This window comes from Lineus longissimus, chromosome 1 (genome assembly GCF_910592395.1).
Source record: "Lineus longissimus chromosome 1, tnLinLong1.2, whole genome shotgun sequence".
NCBI lineage: Eukaryota > Metazoa > Nemertea > Pilidiophora > Heteronemertea > Lineidae > Lineus > Lineus longissimus.
In genome coordinates, this window is record NC_088308.1 from 4,620,995 (window position 1) to 4,640,484 (window position 19,490).

A 19,490-nucleotide genomic window follows, 5' to 3' on the forward strand; every position below is an offset into this window, starting at 1 on the left:
AGCAGTTGCCAAAATATTCTGTTTAATTGAGGAATATGTCACAGTGCGAATATGAATGTGTTAAGGTGTGCGCTGCTTGGCGAGGTGGTCTTCCATCACTCAGTCAAGTAGTGTGTCTGGTTCTGAACATTACTCAAAGTTTATGTTGATCTTTTTCAGCCTAGAACATACCCGCCGATGCTGTAGTTGTGTAGGCTTGAATCGCTTCATTCTCAAAACCTGAATAATTCCTAAAAAAGTGCCATTCACTTTTGACCAATTCCATACGGATTTTATGGAAAGAAATTAATTTGAATGTGAATATAGTTCCTGTACTGTCCTAGTAGCGTACTAGTAGATAGATTCTTTCATTGGATTCATGACGTTGGTCATCTCTTAGCAACTCTGGACTCATGGATGTGTGCCGTTCCCGAAAGACGAGTATGACGTTGATGTGGATACGCTGAAACTGATGCTTGGGGTAAATCTGCTGGTCCTGTGCTTGTGATGATGCCAAAGTGGATAACACTGTACTATCTCTATTAAACCGGGTAAAGTAATCCTGCGCGTGAATACACGGCTTATGTTTATTTCTCCCGTCTGTTGCTGTGGTGCACGCACCCTGTGGAATAATGCCCGTTAGTGAAAAAGTGCGCCACCGATTGAAAATAAAATCACGTAAGGGAGTACAGGCACAGCAACAGGCACAACATAACAAGCTCAAACAGGAATTACAGAAGCAGGCTATACTTGGTAAGGAGTTTGGGAACCTCAAGATTTGGCATGCAGGTATTCAAACTAATATTTTTTCAATTTTTTACCCAGCCCTCCATTTATTCGGCACTAATTGATTCGTCCCATTGTTCTGGTCCTTACGGTGCATGGGGACAGACAGATAATGATTTGGAATCATTATCATGGGAGGAAGCAGGGTTGGATGCATTTGGTTCAAAATCATACCCAACACTGATGAAAATATTGAAGAAAATGAGAAATGCCTTCTTTCAAGTTGATGCTAATTCCTTTACCAAAGCAGTGATTTCCGTGTCATTGGGTAAAAACCTGTAAGTCCAACCCTGCAGTAGTGCTGTAGTAAACACCCTTTCAATATTCAAGATACTGTTGGATTCATAAGCTTTTAGAATAGAAATAGAGTAAAATCATTATTAAAGTCTTACGGTTAGATCCCACAGCCTTTTGTTTTAAATTTGAGCGTACATACACTTTCTGAAGGGAAACTATAGCCCCAACTAAGCGATAGTCCATTCCAGCTGTAATATTGGTCAATCTTGAAATGTGTTACCGACTGATGAAGTAGCTTGAAAGTCTTAGCATGCCTTGTGTACTTGGCTGTTCAGAAGGAACATACCTTGTTGCATGCAAATTGCACACAATTTGCTCACTGCTCTTGCTCACTGCAGCACATTTTATATGCCCCATGGCCCAGCCTTGTGATTCACTCGTAATAATCCTGTCTCAGCTGGTGAAAAGAGCAATGGAGCAACGCCTGCGACGGTGTTGCAAACTAGTCAGTAGGATGTTGTGCGACAAGGGATGTTACTTACGACCAAAGCTGTCACATTTTCAGAAATTACACTTTAAGATGTATGTTTGTAGTTACCAGGTCAAGGACAGACTTTTACTGTAAAGGCGGACTCTAAATTTAAAGAGATTTTCTTAAAGTTCGGGTCGACAGCAATTTTCTCATAGTGATAGACGTTTCTACTTCTTCATGAAATTTGAAAGATATATCAGCGACAAACTCATTTGTTATCGTTTTTTGGCAATTCTCATGATATTGAGAATGGACTTTAAAGTTAAAGCTGGTTAACAGCCTGGTTACTCCTCATTATAGTTGGAGGTTGTAGCTCGTCTCATGTGTTGCAGCACCAGAAACCTTTCCTTTGGAATTTTGTTCTATTGACATTGGCAAGGAAGCATTTATTCTAGTGTTAATGTAGCTGAGAAGGGAATCATGTTTAAAACTTCCCACGCGGATGGGCAATATGCTGACTATCATTCGCAGGCTAACTAATGGAATGCTTTGTTAATCTTAATGTGCATTAGCTATGATACTTCACTGCTTGGCGCTAGTACAGCAGACTTGAAATCATGCCATGAGGCTTACATGCACCTGAACGACTTTGCCAGGAATTTGATGAAATCACAAAAAATATTGACTGCTGTTTACTTTCTTCGAACACTTGTTTTTCTTAAGGAATTTGATAAAAATTGTGAATACACAGTCAGTGTGACTTTCATCTTCAACCACAAGCAATATACATGTATCTTGAAAACCTTTGAATCTGAATGATTTGCAACAATTAGCCATCAATGACTGTGATATGACCAGAAGGTTTACGAGAGAATTTCAACTGATATTGCAGAGCACTGTATCATAGCCTGCTTCTTCTGGAATAGGCTAAGGAAAATAACTTTAGCTCACATGAAGAATTGTAATTGTCCAGGCAGCATGTTGGATCATTTGAAGCAGTTTGACTTCCTGACCTCCTTTTGGGTCAAGATCGTTCGATAGGTTGGTTCATTCTGTATGACAGCACTGTCCACAGTTCTGCAGCCAAACTGAATGGATGTTTTGATATCTTTTTGTGCATATCTCAGCAATGTGTCCATTTCCTCCTTGTAATCATTGACTGTGATTAGCAGCTGGTAGTGCTCACTGATGGTCACCATCATCTCACCTGTGTGGGCCAGTCCAGCATGTTATCAGTGAATCAGAAGGATGCCCACTTTTATCACCAGACATATGCTTTTATCACCTCATACACCATTCCAAAATCTGGCCGAATGATTTTTTGGGAAATGAGCATTGACACAACTCCGAGGTAATCATTAGATCAGTTCAAGAATGTTAACTCTCAATAGTCAAGATATCATTGAACCTGTATTGTTGAGCCTTCAAGAGAATGGTTCTCCTTCAATAAGAGAATTATCCTTTGTATATCAAATATTGATCCTGTAAACAACAGCTATTGTGTTTACTAACGAAGTTTATAATCTCCCTTTGGCCCTTGGGTTTCTATGGCTGCTCTGGAGAAATTGGCTACCTCTTCGTGTCATATCATCGCACTTTGGAAGAAGGGGTTAAACTTGTTTGCTTTGAGGCATGTTTCAATTGCCTACTGGATGCTGACTAAGCATGCACAACATTCAGCTATTCACCTATGTATATCAAAACCTGTAATCGGGACCTACATTGCTACAACATTTGATGTTATCAGACATTACCAATGCTTCTCCCTTGGCGTTGCCAGCAGTTCATTACGGAAGTGCTGGTTTGGGTAATCTTTCAATGGGAGATGAGGGGGGATTCAGATGGACTCCACTGATCCTGGGGCATGTTGATATCCTGCCAAATTCCCTGATGTTTCATACTTCATTGGATGAGTTTGATGTCGGTTATTTTATCAGATTACCTGGTGTAAAGGCTACACTGTAGATAAATCTATTACTCTTGGCGAAATCAATTGATGAATGTAAAATACCTCAGAAGCCAGGAGTTCTAGAGCATCTCAGAATGTTGATCTATATTTCCTAGGTTTGTATGCCGAGCACAGGTGTGGGCTGAAATGATAGCTGTTGCTGTGGAGACTTATAAAAAACACTTTCCCCAAATCAGAAGGAGGGGGTGGAATATCTGTCCTGCTCTACCATGATTAAAAAGGCCCTACCGCATTCCGAATAAGCAGTTACAGTTGAATCCTGATGCAGTCCACTGCTCGTTCAATTCCTGCTAAAATAAGGGTGACTTTCTCAAACCATCCCTGCTTACCCCCATATGGCCCAAAGCCCCCCTTCAAATCAGTTTCCATCTTAGATCACAGCGAATATCATTCCTTGAGTGACTTCATCTATGAATTCAGATTGCGCAAGTTCAGTTATACATACATACATACACTCCCCTATATTTGATACACACCTGGTGCTTTTCAAGAAGAAGTAGATTGCCTCTACTACACAGAGAAAATTAGTAAATAGAGACGACAAGGTTTACGAATAGAGTAAATGGAGTAAATAGATCAAGAGAAGGGTCTGGTGCAAAAATTTGATGTTTATGACCTATGACTACGATAACATCTTGATCTAACCATAATACTCACCACTCTGACTAGGCTGCCTGCGTGCCTGTAGGCTCAGACATGTCACTGCACTTTGATTGCCTGATTCTTTTGATAGATGGGACAGTGATGGCTTTTATTTTGTGCCTTAAATCAGGCCCAGCAAAGTACCCCTCAAGGACTGAGAAACATGAGTAGCTTGTAATGGATTCCTCCTCCAAGGCCAAAGACAGAAGTTTGACCAACGACCTAATTGCTGTCGAACCACAGAGGCATAGAGCATATGCAAAGAAGAAGGTTGGAACCTTCTTGGCCAGGAAAATGTTTAAGTCAAGATAATCCATGAAGCATGCAACAGAAGGTACCTGTTGTAGAACTTTCACTCCAGGCTGCCTATGGCTTTGGTAAAAAAACCCGACCAATTGGCAATTCCCAAGCAACCATGGCCGCCTGTAGGCTACCATAACCGTTAGAAGTTTAAATACTGTTTCATGTGGTTGCTGTGGCTTGGACCTGTGGTCTGCTTGACCCAAGAGAAATAAAAACCAGTCTGGGCAGTGATGCTGAAAGCGACAACAGGCATGTCTGCAATTTTGGGCAGTGTTGTTCAGTGAAATTTTGCCTAGCTCATGTTTGGGTTTCAAAATTGCTGTCTCATAAGTTCTAAATGTCTCTATTTAGTCTCCAGTACCACTGTCTCGTTGGCTTTGGTTCTGAATAACTCGATTTGGGCTCAAACAATGCATAGTGTCAATCTGAGTAAACAATCAAAGTCAAATAAGCAGTGTATGATATAAAACAAACTCAAGGCCAGCCAACAATAGCTAATTGAATCTTTAAAAGTCACATTTGGACGTCAGTTGGCTCCTTTCATTTCTAGAAATGAAATGTTACAAGTGTGTATCAGATTGAGAAAGATTTTATCGTCTCTCTCGCAGGAGTACAGATCTTGATTAATATCATTTCAAAATTACCATTTCTAAAGCTTAGACTCCTGCACAATGGCTGCAAATGGATGCAAAGTCTGATTTTGTCGATATCGAAAATGTTGCCAGGCTCCCGGTTTTCATCTTGACATCTTAATTATTGTATTTCTGACTTTTAATAGGTTTATTCCCTTTCGCCATGTGTCGGCAGTGGACCTTGTCCATCTGCCTAAGTGAGATTAATCAGGGTGGCGGCCGAGGTGTCCAGCCCTATTTGCCGCTGACCCCTTCGAGTGGAAATTCTAGCCAATCTCAAGATCAAAGGACTGGTCAAAGTTTTCATTTTTCATAAGAAATCTCTTGACACTAATGGTGGACAAAGGAAAACTGACCAGTGGCTTAAGACCCCTCCGGATGGCCTGGCCAATTTGACTATTGTTGCATTGGGGCTCTAATCTCTGTGATTTCTATCAGTGATGTAGATCGCTTTCTTGGTCAGGTTTTGTGAGTATCTGTCAGGCTTTCTGATCTTCTGATGAACAATAGAGAGCAGGCTGGTCACTTCATTTTCAAAGCTGTCATTCCATGATATGAAATATCTGATGATCACTGGCCGGGGCAATCATATGGATACAAAATTGCGTTTCGTTAAAAAAAATCATCTAGCTGTTGTACTGCATGTGCCATAACGACTTTCTGGCAATATGTTATAAGATAACAGTGAATTTCTTGCACTAAAAGGTGTATCAGATGTAATTGAGGAAAGAATGTATTCAGAGCAAGTCTTATAACTGTCCATGGATAATTGGATCCACATTGAATACTTATTTCCAATAATATCAACCATGTTTGCCAGTTACTTCACCTACGCAAATTTAAGAAAAATAAAACAAACAAAAACACAAACAAAAAACAATTTGGGGATAAATCAATTTCTTGTAAATTGTACTCATGCAGCGTGCTATTGGTTCATTTAGGTTTTAGGTTCTTAAAAAACAGTCTGTCTGACTACCTAAAGGTCAAAGGCCTGATGGTAGGATTCTGGTGTGGGTTAAATATCGTGTTGTTTTGCTGTTTTACCTTGACATGTCATACCCACCTTTCACTCATCCCTCAGTATCTGCCTGAGAAAAACAACGGCTGTTTTTTTGTTTTTCTTTTAACATTCCTTCTTGTAGTACGGCTTAACTCTAGGTTTCAAATTTAGAAGTCAGTGGTTTCCTAAAAATCGGTGTTCTTTTGTAATTGGAAATGGAAAAACTGTTGCTGCTCATGGTTCATTTCGCCAACATCTGATAGACAAGTTATACTTCTTGGACCTATTTTGAAGATTCTGAATCCTCTCGGATCCATTGCTTGAAAGGCAGTGGACATCATACGAGGAACATCTCACCTGGCAATTCATAGTATCACTGCTATGCGGTATGGTTCCCGAAACACAAGTCGTCTCAAAGGTAGTTTCACTCAAACTATGAGCATAGGACTTCCGATTCCTACGAAAGGCATCCAGTGAGGCATTTCATGTTTTCATTCACGTGCCGTATGGTCAGAGGAAACTGAAGACATCTCAAATGACCATTAGTACAGATGAGTGCGCCAACACAATCCATTCAGATTGTGTCGCTTGTGCTCTGACCATCTCTGTGAACATCTCAATTTCGTCGCTGGAGGGGTGTGGGACAGGTCACATTGATGACAGGGGGCACGTGGAAACCCATTCATGTCCTGCAACTGGTCATCCTAGTTGGCACGAGCCAGGCCATTATTTGTTGACAATGAGCTCTGTGGCATGAAAATATTATGATCCTCTTCTTGTGGCGCATGCCGCTGCCTTCAAGATTAGGGGGTCTTTTTGCAGGTCTATTGGTGGCTAATCCCTCAGGAGCGCTAGTCAAGGTGCCAAAGTGTCATTGTCTTCATCAGTTCCAAGAGATTTTTGATGTTTATGGGTTTCCATCAGAAATTAGGTGTGGTTGTTCTGGGCAGAGGAAAGAGGGTCTGCATTATTTTTGGATGGGAGAATTGTTCTGGGTGCAGTAAAGTCAGTTCTCACATCCATCTTCTTAGGCTTCATAGTAGGAAGTGTTGCGTAGGCCTATCCTTTCACTACTGCCACAGCATGAAACAGCTAATTCATTAAAGCAAAGGCTCCGATACTTTTTTGCCTATAAAAATGTTTATTTGCTACCAAGAATGTTGCAGGTGATTCTAATCTGACTTTGGATGGAAGGTTTCTGGTATTTGAAATCTGTTTATGTACAGTCTTAGGTCAGGAATATACATTTCCTGGAACAAGGTGTCCTCCATCAAATGAGAGTCTGGGCTCTGGGATCTGGAGTACACCAGTTTAACTGTTACAACCAAACTATTGTAGTGAGGGGTGGAGTCCCTGCAAACCCATGTATCAAAATGAGATTCTCGGCAAAGATGCCAGTAGACTAAACCGTTACAAACAAACATGGATCCAGGTTACAGAAGTACCCGTGGGCAATCTGGCCAGACATTTCCCTGGAACAAGGTGTCCTTCATCAGATGAATATGTGGGCAAGGAATCAAGAGTACACTCTTTTTTAACAGTCACAAACAAGTACAGCCAGAGGGTAATGCTGCAGAAATAGGTTTATTTTTTCAAAGAACCTCGTTTACACTGTTTCTAGACATGCTTGATAGAGTTGTTGAAAGACACTTTTCAACCTGTACGCTAATTTCAGCGTTTCATCTAATCATATAATAGATTAAATCTGAAAAGAGATTATTTTTGTTTTCTTCAGCTGTCGTCCAATCTAAGATGAAAGGGAAATATGGTTCTGACATATGAATCCAACCCAATTCCATATCACATTTACCATCACAAAACCACTTGTTTAAAAATAAAGAAAGCCACCTGTGCAAAAAAATGGGTGTTACATACACAATCATTTTAATGGAATATATTACAGTTGATTATTTATCATAATAAAAAGTTTGCAGATGGGTCTTTCATGATATGAAATGACAATCATTCAGCTTTTTGTGGCCGGCATTGCAATTCTTTTATGAACTTTACGCTACAGATTCAAATTTCAGAATTTCAAATCTTTGCTATTCAAGTAAATTTGTTAATTTGTTATGAATAATTCCATGGTGTGATCGGCTAGTATCAGGTGTCCAGTTAAAACATTTTACACAATATCTTATGTTGTTTGATATTCAAGAAGTTTTCAAAGCGGTAACGTCACAGGGGGTGCATCTGAATCAAAACAAATGCTTTTCACACATCCTTTGTTGAACTTGACGGAGGTGTCCCTTGTGACCCCCACATATCATTTCTGGCCACAGACTTTGCGTGGGAAGTTTAAATCTTAATGGCATTGTTTTCTAAGTTTGTCCCTTGGGACTTGCTCAAGGGTTCGTCTCGGTGGATGTGGTGCACCGCAATCATCTTAGGTTTCCCCAGGAGCTTTAAAGAGATGTTGAATTGTTTGGTGATGCAACGTTGGTTGGTTCGGCTAATGTCCTCATAAGTCTCCTTGGACCAGCTGTAACAGGCGGTGATTAGACATTAATTTTGTAAATGCCCTTGAGGTTGAATCTCTGGAAGAACCAGAGGTTCTCTCGACTGAGGGGCAGTTTTCGAACAGCATATGCCCCATCCCTGCAGGGGGAACTGGTGTGGTGCAATCAATTTGGGAGAATGGATTAACTCCGGAAATCATCCTGTTTTGTGATAGATTGTTCTTTAACAAACCACACTCAGGCACCTGTGGTAATGCCAAGTCCTTCAGATTTTCTTCTGGTCAAATTTCTTCAAACATTCCTTTGGGAAGAAGTGTTGCTTCATGTCATCAAGTCGGTCTCAGCTGATACCAGTTTGACTCAAGTACAAGATATCTCATTTCTCTGGGTATATTTTATGAGAAAGTGGTATAATCTATTGTATTTCCTTATGCATACTCAAATGTCCTGCTGTTTTCTTAAGGGCATCATACTCTTTCTCTTCCAACTGCTCCAGGCTCCTGCACCCCAAAAGAAAACTCAACACTTTGATTCCTGGGTTACCAGAAATAGCGATTCCTACTTTTGCACCTGCAAAATGATGTTATGCCTATTCAAAGTTTAAGAAAAAAGTTTTTCTTTGACCATTGAAGGATTTGGTGCTACAATTAAAACTTGAAGGCAAACTCCTTCCACCTGTTCCCTGGAGCATTTTGAGGTTGCATCCCCTTAGGCGAAGACTTTGTGGCCTCCCCAGAACAAATTTGCTTCAGTGGATCCAATGTTCATTTATTCACTCGCCTATTATACTCGTCACCAAGGTCGTTATAATTTTAAAATCCAATTTTACTCAATTTTCAAAAGTTTACGGCTAGAACTTTTCCTGCTATTGTTAATTGTGTTGTTTATGTTGTAACGGGCGGGGGCACGCTCCATCCAACAACGCCCGCAGCGAAGGTGCACCTCGGGCAATACGCCCGAGGGCTCTTCCTCTGGTTCAGTCGTTGCACTGGACATATGTCTGGAACAAGATTATTATGGTTTCACAGCATTTTGCTTTGAGAGGTCTTGGCTGGCTTCTCGCTGCAGGCTGCAGTTGTTTTCCAGGCCCAGTCAGGTCATTGCCTTAAGCCACGCAGCCACTCCACCAATCTGAAGCCAGCCACTTTGTTTAAGCTACAATCTCAGTGAAGGGGGTTTCATAACACAATTTCAAAAATCGGCGCATAATTTAGCTTCAGGTGGCACCCCTAGTCAGAGCCTGGGGGAAAGCAACAGTAGACTGCTCATTATCAGGATGAACCCGCGGCCCAAGGAGTACAACGACCGACAACGACTGACGACCAAGAAATCTCTGATATAGATTTGGTTACCCCCCTCAGTGTCAATCAGAGCAACAGAGTGCCTGGACAGGGCATTTTTCATTCTCAATGTTTTATTCAGAGAATTTGAGTTAATTTAGTGGAAGTATAATTAGTTATAAAATTTCAAAGATTGTCTTCTTTTGTGTTCTGGTTGTTATCAATGGTGCACCAAACTTTGGCCCTGCGGTGCTGTTCCGCTGCCCAGGCAAGTTAACAACACAGTCGGTGGTCGCTTAACATATTTTCTGGAGAGGTGGCACAGTTGGATGGCATCGGAATATTTTCAAGGAATCGGTCAAGAACAAATACTCAATTTGCATTTTTATTACAGTGTTTGACCCAAACTGCTGGAGCCCTCGGCCCTTTCTCATTTTAATTACAGACTTTGAAAATTTGAAATTTTCTGGTGTTTTGACAGTTTTTGCAGCAGGTGAATAGAACCTATACTGTTTGTTCTCGTTCATCTGACCACTTGATTGTGTCAGCACTTTTGAATTGAGTTCAGCAACCTGGCCTCAAGAAAATATTAATTATTCATTAAAAAATCATTTTGAGAAATTGAAAAGAAGCCATTTCCCACAGATTTAACTGTGGTTTCAAATTGAACAATCTAAGTCTTGCATATTCAAAGGCTTAGAGAAGTTTCTGTTGGTTGTCAGACATTCTTTCTTCAAGAAAAAGAGAGAACGTCTATGGAATTGGGGGAAAATTCTGATTCTTTGTTGGGAAACTTGTTCTTAGGGAAAAATGAAATGTTGTGAAGTAAGGAGTTTGTCCTGATAAAAAGGTGACAAAGTGGCCAATTTGGGAGTCTTCAAGTGTTATCTGTATAGGCAGGCGGTCTGATAGACCATTGGAAGAAAATGGCCATTTTCTCTTTGTGAGTGGCTAATTTCTCATTTGGGGATTTGTTGCCACTTCTTCACCTGAGATGTGGGATTATCGGCTTGAGTGCCCAGTTCACCCTCCACCACTCATCCAAGAGGCTGGGGGATTAATCCATTGAATTTCCACTTGGCATCTGTGGCTGTTGGGATCAGGGGCTTCTCTTGGTCTTATCAAGCACACCATGAGCTTTCAACTGGCAAGATCCTACTCATTTCAGCACCCTGAGGGAATGATCAATGATCTTCTTTGCCTCTGTTTCAAGCCTTGATTTCTCAAAGTTCAAGCCAATGAGTTTCCGTGCCTTTTGGCAATACTGGTCAGGTGTAATCGTGGAGCCAGGATAGCTCATCATTGCTGAAAAGCCAGAATATCTTAACTGACAAGATGTGCTTCTCCTTTCTTAATACCAGGAGCAACAACAGCCCCGGGCAGTTGATCAGTGATCCTCTCGGCTTGCCTTCTTCAAAGCAGTAATTCTTCACTGCATACAACTATGTTTTGAACTGGTCAGGTGTTGATCCGTTGATAGAGCCATGGTGGGCATGAAGCTCATCATAGCACTTGGATGTGTTGAGACTGAGCCAAAACAAACTCTGTTGCTGGTTTGAATGTTGACCGCACTAACTTTCCAGTCAATGCAGTCATTCTTAGATTTCAGATGAAGCCAGTTCAGTAGATTCTGAATCTTTGGCACACAAGGCTTTGAGAAGGTGTAGTCCCTTTGATAAAGATGGGCATTGGAGTTATTGGGGTAAGGTGTAGATTCTTAAACGAAAATGTCTGCTCTTGCACTTTCGTGTTACGCCCATAAAAGCCAGCAATTGCATTAAAAAAGAACTTGGGGAATATATTTTCTGTGCTGTCATTAATTAAAAGACACCACATTCATCAAACTCACAAGATGAGTCCTCAAGTTGTCATAAAGAGTGAAAGTGTTGAGGCGAGGGTGATAGCAGTTGCATCTGCCTCTGAAAACCCCTCATTTATCTTCCATCAAAGATGATATTTGACAGTCAGCCCAAATCAAATGTGACCATGAATATTCAAACACAGCAGAAAAATGACCCTCGAAATACAAATGTTTTATTTGCGGAGAAATTAGGCTATTGTCTTTCCTTCTAAGTCAGAAAGACAGTTGAATTTGATTTCAATGGAAAAGAGGATTAGAGGCTTGGGAGTCAAAATGCTTGTTAGTTTAACAATGAGGCCAAATGCCGGCTGCACAAGATATCCTGCTTCATTTACTCGAGGTTTCTTCAGTATTAGGTATGTTACCTTGGCTGTAGAGGAGGTAGAATAGGATGAATTTTCCAGAATATGTCTCTGAAGAACAAGATATGCAATAGTTCCGTTGAAAGAACAGTTTGAAAAGTTTGGTGGTTCAGCGTTGTAGTCTCAAACTATGATCCATTGCAATTTCAAATGGATGATCTAGTCAATAATCCAGGCAAAATGTTTAAATCCCGTGGTGACTCTTTGGAATTGGTAGTTAATCCAGTTGACACATTGAAAAAAATATGGAAAGCAACACATTTAGAATCCTGTGGTGGTGACCAGAATCAAATGAGATGGGTTGGTGTCCTGTAAATCATTGCAGTTTGTGTTGTACTGTAGTCAACTCAACGTGATTTGTCACTGCTGGCATGCTATCCATTCACAAGCCAGTGTGACTTGTCTGCTACCTGATGGAATGCCATCTGATGCTTCTCACTCGAATCATGTCCTAGTATGACTGGGAACCTCAATGGGAACCTGTACAAGTGGGTGTCTCTCTCATTATTCAGCGACCCAGACCTTTTCAAAAAGTTTCATTTCAATTTCAACTCCCACATACTTCTTTCTGGGTTACCTGCCAGTGCTGAATGGGGCCTCCCACCTTTAGCCCCTGGAGGAATGGAAATCGTTCTATGGGTCAAAGTTCTGTTGCTATGTTCCAGTGGTTTAGATTCATAAAATTCAAGCTGTGATTGCATCCTGACTGTCTTAAAATCTCAGAATATGTGATCATCAATTTCGTCTACTTTCAGATTTTCACTTCAGACGTCAGCGATTTGATAACAATTTCAGACAGTGTCTTTCTTTCAGATGATCGACGCAGTCGCTTATGACATGGATGTATAATGTATAACGAAGTTTATAACCATGAGTAAATGTTTAATGCAAAATATACCTGAACAATGATTAAGATGAAACAGAATTACTTTAAAAGGTTCTCTCCTCCTGTTTTGCAGAGGCTCGAAACAATTCCAACTGGCCGTCCTCGGTGTACCCTAATGGTGCAAACGGGACGCAGCTGAACGACACTATCAATGTCATCCACAAGTTCTTCTGCCGTGATTGTCAGTTGATGGAAGAGAAGAAGAAGAATATGGAGCAGATGCATGACGATGATGAACCAATCAGTCCAATCAGTCCTCTAGCCCTCGATGACCTGTCCATACAGAAGGTCATGGATAAGAATAAAGAATGTAAGTAGAGAGAAGAGTTAGGCTTCCCTTGCTCGATGCAACTCTTATTCCCAGAATTCTGCCTGATCGCTTGAAACTATCCAACAAAAGTCATCATGAATTCACCATTCATGGAAAAGCCACATTAATACAAATCACTTCTCTCCGCAGCAGTCTTAAATATTCATCTATTACATGTCTTAGACTTGACTAGAAATGATCGCAATGCTCATTATTGTGAAGGACTGTTTGTACTAGATTTGTCATTTTAGACAATAATTGTATTTCCTGTTTGTTCTGCATTAATAGCCCAGGTGTCTAATTATCATCACAGTTCTTTTTCACCAAGAAAATGATGGATAAAGCCTTGCCTGTGCGGTCTGAGTTGCATTGAATAAAAAATAAAGCCGCCATCTTGGCATAATTGATCTTTGTCTCAAATTGCCAAATGCACAATGATTTCCTATGTACAGTTGCCAGTGGTTATTGCTTGTTAAGATGGACTCCCATCAGTCTTTTCAAATACGTTCGCCACCATCCCAGCATGGTGCCAATATTTGTACACGCCCGCTAAGTCCAGGTCGAAAAGTGCTCAAAAAATAAATGCAAGTGAATAATTTCCATGTAATTTGGAGTGAAGTCTGGTGACATAATAGGAGGCAGTGTTGGAACCTATCATCCTATCTGGCGCGCCATTGTTGCGTGGTCGCTGCTCGTGCTGGTGCCGTAATCACTGTTTCTTATAGAAACTCTAAAGAAACACCACTTGACACTGGAGTGCCTGTTGCAGATGTGCTGAAAAGCATGGGGTGCGCCAAACAGGTTCTTAACTCACAGCTCTCGCTTAATGACTTGTTATTCTTTGATCACAATGTAAATTGAACATGTAATTGATTGTGATTTTTCGCGACTGAGGTCATTTTCTCTTCCTACGCATGGTTTCTTTGACCAACATAGCACTCCTTGCAAAAAAACTTCGGCAATAATCAGCAAAAAATTACCCGAACAATGGCCTCGTTTGCTACAGGTTCTCGAGGGAGCAGTCAGTAATGACTTTCATAGATTGAAAGATTTTCTAATCAATTTTAGGTAAACATGTTATATTGCTTATGATTTCTCCCTCTTGACCTCCATAGAATATCTGGACCTTCCTCTCACCAATCCTGGGGTATAATGGTCATTTGATATTAGAGAGAAAATGAAATGAAGTCTTGGGGACTGACCATGCACAAATAAGTTCATGCCGGTTTTGAATAAAAATGGTGTTGATTGAAGGTTAAGTAAGCTTACACCGTACTTTTGTGCTATCATTCAAAGACTGAATATTGGTTAACTGAATGTGTCTTCAGCATTGGATCATCTCATAGTTATCTTTCTCAGAGAAGTTTTGCAGCTATTTCAGGAAATGTCATCTAAATCACGAAAGAGAAATGTGAGAGTTAGTAAATGAATGTTTATCGGGGATGGTGACACCTAAAGCTGTGTTTTGCTAGTTGTTTAAATTCTATATTATTTTCCTCAGTGTTTCTCCAGGAAGCAATAACAAGACCAACCCAAACTTATAGCTCAGGGTCCTCACTTCATATCAACAAAAAAACTGCTAATATGTTATTCTTTTGTGAACCTTGGTGATAACACTCCCCGATAATGGACCGTCTATGACCTTTTGTGGCTATCCATCCGAGATCGAAAATAATTTCATCACAAAAAAATGCGACACTTGACCAGAAGAGTGAGTGGATCGATCATCGAGGGAAAGGTATTCTTGAGTTGTCATCTTGGGGTGTCAGCCTCTTGGGGATGACACTCCTTACATCAGCCCACGCAGGGGATCCAGGGTGCCCCATTGTGGTTACCCAGATAGAAAATTCATACAGGGATAAAAAACTGCTTGACCAAGACGCGACATTGTTAACCTCCAACCCTTCTGGGTAAAGACATTCTCTAGATGGCTGACCTCATTCGCCCGAGGATGAGGAACTCCCTAACTGGACGTTTCTGTCACCTATTGTATTAATCGCTGTCATGGTCGCAGTTAATGTGATACAAGTTTCTAACATGTTAGATCAGATCTGAAATCAACGGTTATCCAATCGGGAAGACATTGTTGGTGAGACAAGAGCGGGAGCCACAACATCCACTTAAGACCTTTGTTTGGCTGCAAGTGATAAGATGCTGAATGGTCTGCACCTGCAGCTGGTTCAAGGACATGCTTCCCAGCCTTGTCTTTCCCTCCGCCACATAATAATGAATAAAAACCTACAGTTCTTTTTTCCACCCGGAAGAATAATCAACCCGATTGTTTTGCCGTCAATTTTTTGTGCAAAGAACCTTAGGCTTGTTTTTGTTTCCTTTCTGCGGCGAAAATACAATGTATTCTTTTATTGTTGGCGTTTCCTTGTTCGATTTAATACAAACTGTATTGTATTGAAAGATGTCCCGAGTTTTCTCACTTCAATTGTGGATTTCTTTATCAACTGTGGGAAAAAGAAACAGCATTTTGGTCACAAAGTCACTTATTATCATAAAAAAAGTTGTTTAAGCTTTACGAACTCTCTTGTTCTCCATATGTCATGGACTTGAACAGGTTGCTGGAACCTGTGAAATTAAATTTTCATGATGTCAATATTTCTTTGCTTGTATTATGATGTTCATTAAAAGAATCTGTCTAATGTTTGAATAGGGGAACCTTTTCTGTGACAAAGTGGTGAACTTTTTTTGTCACAAGTGGACAATGAACGATTCAGCTGTGTTAACATTGGACTTAAAACCTTGCACTGATTTGGTGTAAAATTAAAATGTGATGAATAGCATCAGAAAAGGACTATCATTGGGCAAAAAATCTGAAAGACCATGTGTTATGATACAAGATTGCATTACCATTTAAAGTATAACGCTACGATTTACAAGAGAAAAAAAGAATAATTTGTGATTTTGACTCCTGACCAAAATCTGAGAGCCATTCGCCCATCCTTGCATGGAACTGAAGGAGTGGTAAAAAGATGGTCGCATGCGTCTTTCATCCTTTTGGAGGCAATAAGAGAACATGGCAAAACTGTTCACGGGCATTCACCCATGGACAGCATGTTTCTCTTGCCCTGCCTAAACCTCATCTCAGTAATTATACACCTAATTGTTTTCGCACACCCCATTCAGGAACACCATTGTTCCTTTTCACTTTTATTCCAAACGGTACACAGTATTTATCGTCGGCTCCCTGGAAATGTTGAAGAATGCAATCTGCCTTGGTGTGGAAGTTCGCTATAAACCGCTGCCTCCACCTGGTAAATTACCATACATGGTCGAGAGATTAGCATGTTAATGACGGTCATTTCACAGATGATCATTTGATCGAAAATCCTGGCACACTTTTGGCATTAGTTGTCGAGTACCCGTGCCAGAAGTTGAAAAGGGCCAGATATTGGACACCATTAATTCGGACATCACTGCTTCAAGTATGAAATTTGACATGAATTGACCACATGCCTCCGCTTTGTTTTCATCTCCCTGTGTTGTCCACTTTCGTCGTGTGATTTTAATAAGTGAAGAATGATGAGTCAAATCGAGATGTCTCCATTGGCACGTGTCTCGCACTTATTCAGACTCATCTTTGATGGATGACTGAATGTTCATGCTATCATTGCTGTGAAGTCATCCACGACCGTTGGGGAAGAGATTCAGAGACACCCAATGGTCACTTTGGGTCAGTCGGTTAAGAATGACCTGGAGTTGGAGTTCTCCACATCTTCTTGGCCCTGATCAATAGCATATCAACCTTGCTTCATGCTGACTGGGTTAGCTTGCTCTAAATCTCAGAGACAGGCCTTCCTCTTACTCTTGGATGCTCAGATATGGGTCAACCTTGACATTGGCTGCTGACAGACAGGCCAGCCTGACCCTGGATGATAACATACCAGTCACCCTTGACCTTGGATGCTCATGGATAGGCCAACCTCGATCTTGGATGCCCATGGACATGCCAACCTTGACCTTGGATGGTAATGGACAGGTTTATCTTGACCTTTGCTCACAGAAAAGTTGAGCCTGACCTTAGATGCTAGAAAAAAGGTCAACTCCCGACCTTAATGCTGGACTCACATTGGCCATGGATGATCACAGACAGGTCAAACCCTGACTCTGGTCCTCACAGGTAGACAACCTTGACCTCAAGAACTTCTCATTGGTCTACCTTGACCTAGGATGCTCTCAGACAGGACAACCTCTGAACTAAGATCTTCCCTCCATTGGATGCACCTAAGGATGCGTATGCATGAATCGCTTGGGCGCGACTGCAGACAGGTACATTATTTCTGATGATATTGTGGCGAGTGAGATTATTTGGGTGACACCATTCCTCAACCATCAATATGTTATTGGTGTGAAAAAACATTACCTATTAACATGAATATAGACGGTGGGATGAATTTGATATGTTTCCTCATGGTGCTACCTGAGAAAATATTTGTAGTACTACATATTGGTTCTAATCGGGTGTTGTATGTGTTTACTGTGTTGATTCGGATCTAAAAATTAAAGCCTATTACACGTACATGATACGGGTAGTTCAGTGCAATGCAGAGCAACTGCCAAACCCTGAAGCTGTTTAAGTTTCAAGTACAAGTCTTTATGTTATTTGAAGTTAGTTAATAGAATAGAATCTGGTTCACCTTTATATAACGAAAGGGCGTTTTTTGTGTAATACCTGTTGAAGATGCGCTACGAACCTGCTGGTGCTGATAGAAGCACAGGTCTGATAAGATGATGAAAAGAAAGACTGTATGGAAATGATTTAAGTCGCCTACCAAACTTTTAGATTTTTCACCAAAATTTAAAAATCTGGCGCCGGAGTTGGCATACAAACCGAGTTTACTTGCACCTGTGTTCTAGTTGATTGTAGAATACCGTATACTACTACTGTTAGCAAGTCTCTTCAGCTACCCTGGAAAGCTTTAGGCTCGGGGAAGATTTTAGAATAAGTGGGTCTAGGTGAAACTAATGACCTGTTGAAACCAACATTTGATCAGCAATTGTCATTAGCCATGCATTCCATGCACAGTTGTTTTGACTAGGTATTCCACCGACCACCATACCTTGCATGCCCGAAATAAATTTTTTAATTTCAGATCCATTAATGGGCGATTTTACCCAGGGAATATGAGGAGAAAATGATTGGCCGTAGGAATGATCTAGAATCCCATTTCAACGTGAGCTGACTGTTCGAGCAGTACATATCACAGGCACGCATTATGTGAATGCAGGTTGCTTTACTGATTAGCCTCATGAAAAACGTTGGCTAATTTTCTTAAGTAATTGTTAATTTCAAGAGAATCAAATGGCTGCCCAGCAGGATCTTGGTAGAAATTAGGAGATATTAGCTGCAAAAACGTTGCTGGGAGAAAAAAATGGGCCAAACGAAAATTTATCGATTAGACTAGCCATTACTTTCTGTGATGGAAACCATACTGAAGTGATCAGCATTAGTGTGATTGCTCTACTGGTCAAGGTCTTGTCCGATGGTTTAATGTTTTGAAGCCTTCTCTGGCATGTCAGGAGGAAAGTTGACACAGAATATTGTCTGTAGGTGTGTCTCACAACAAGAAGATCAAATTTGTGTAATTTGAATGAATCTCATTTATGAAGTAATTAACACCAAGGTGATGAAGAATTGCAGAACTGATGTGAACATTTACTGTTTCAACAAACTGTTAGTCGAGATTGTTAGTTGGCATGTAAGTGCTACAAGTTTTCAATGGTTTTCTGAAAACGTTTTTTTTGGTGATTGAACATCTTCTTCAACATGTTCAAGGTAGACATAGGGGTAGTCTGGTGGCTATCTCACATACTTCGAATATAAATGCAGTGTTTGTTGAGTCTGCACTGTTGAAAGTGATCTCAGGAATGGGGCCACTTCTTGCTGATGGTAATTCAGCTTCAATGATAGCCTGGGTGGCTGGTAGTGAAACCAGTTGCGTCTGTTCAAATTTCTACTGTTGGTGTGCCTTATCAGCATTTACAGAGGGGTTTCTTGGTTATGGTTTAAATATCCTTTCATGACATATCAGAGATTACTTCTTTGTAACATTTACCAAGGGCTTTCCAGTTGACCTCACCCCCTGTTCACCCCACAGGGGGGTGGTACTGCGGATGCGGTACAACTACCGATATAAAAGATCTGGTTGAAAATATCTGGTATTATACTATGGAAACAGGGTGAAGTAATGTCTCGTAACTGCATTTCACAGGATGTACATCATTGTTTACGGCTGCGATTGAGCAAAATGCGCAACAAAAGCCGCCGATGGAATATTCTGATGTGACAATCACGTCTTACTA

The 19,490-nt window shown here is 40.7% G+C and overlaps 1 protein-coding gene across 5 annotated transcripts in view; it reads left to right on the forward strand.

The window, feature by feature from the left end:
- LOC135486036 (myocardin-related transcription factor A-like) overlaps window positions 1-19,490 on the forward strand; it is a 100,111-nt gene that overhangs the window by 34,154 nt on the left and 46,467 nt on the right. For 2 of the 5 annotated variants that reach the window (XM_064768502.1, XM_064768510.1), the window contains exons 2-3: window positions 160-768; window positions 12,942-13,178. In XM_064768502.1, the coding sequence (XP_064624572.1) occupies window positions 612-768; window positions 12,942-13,178 (394 nt within the window). In that variant the 5' untranslated portion in view covers window positions 160-611. The remainder of the gene's footprint in view (window positions 1-159; window positions 769-12,941; window positions 13,179-19,490) is intronic. The other 3 variants (XM_064768527.1, XM_064768535.1, XM_064768517.1) reach the window with 2 other exon arrangements.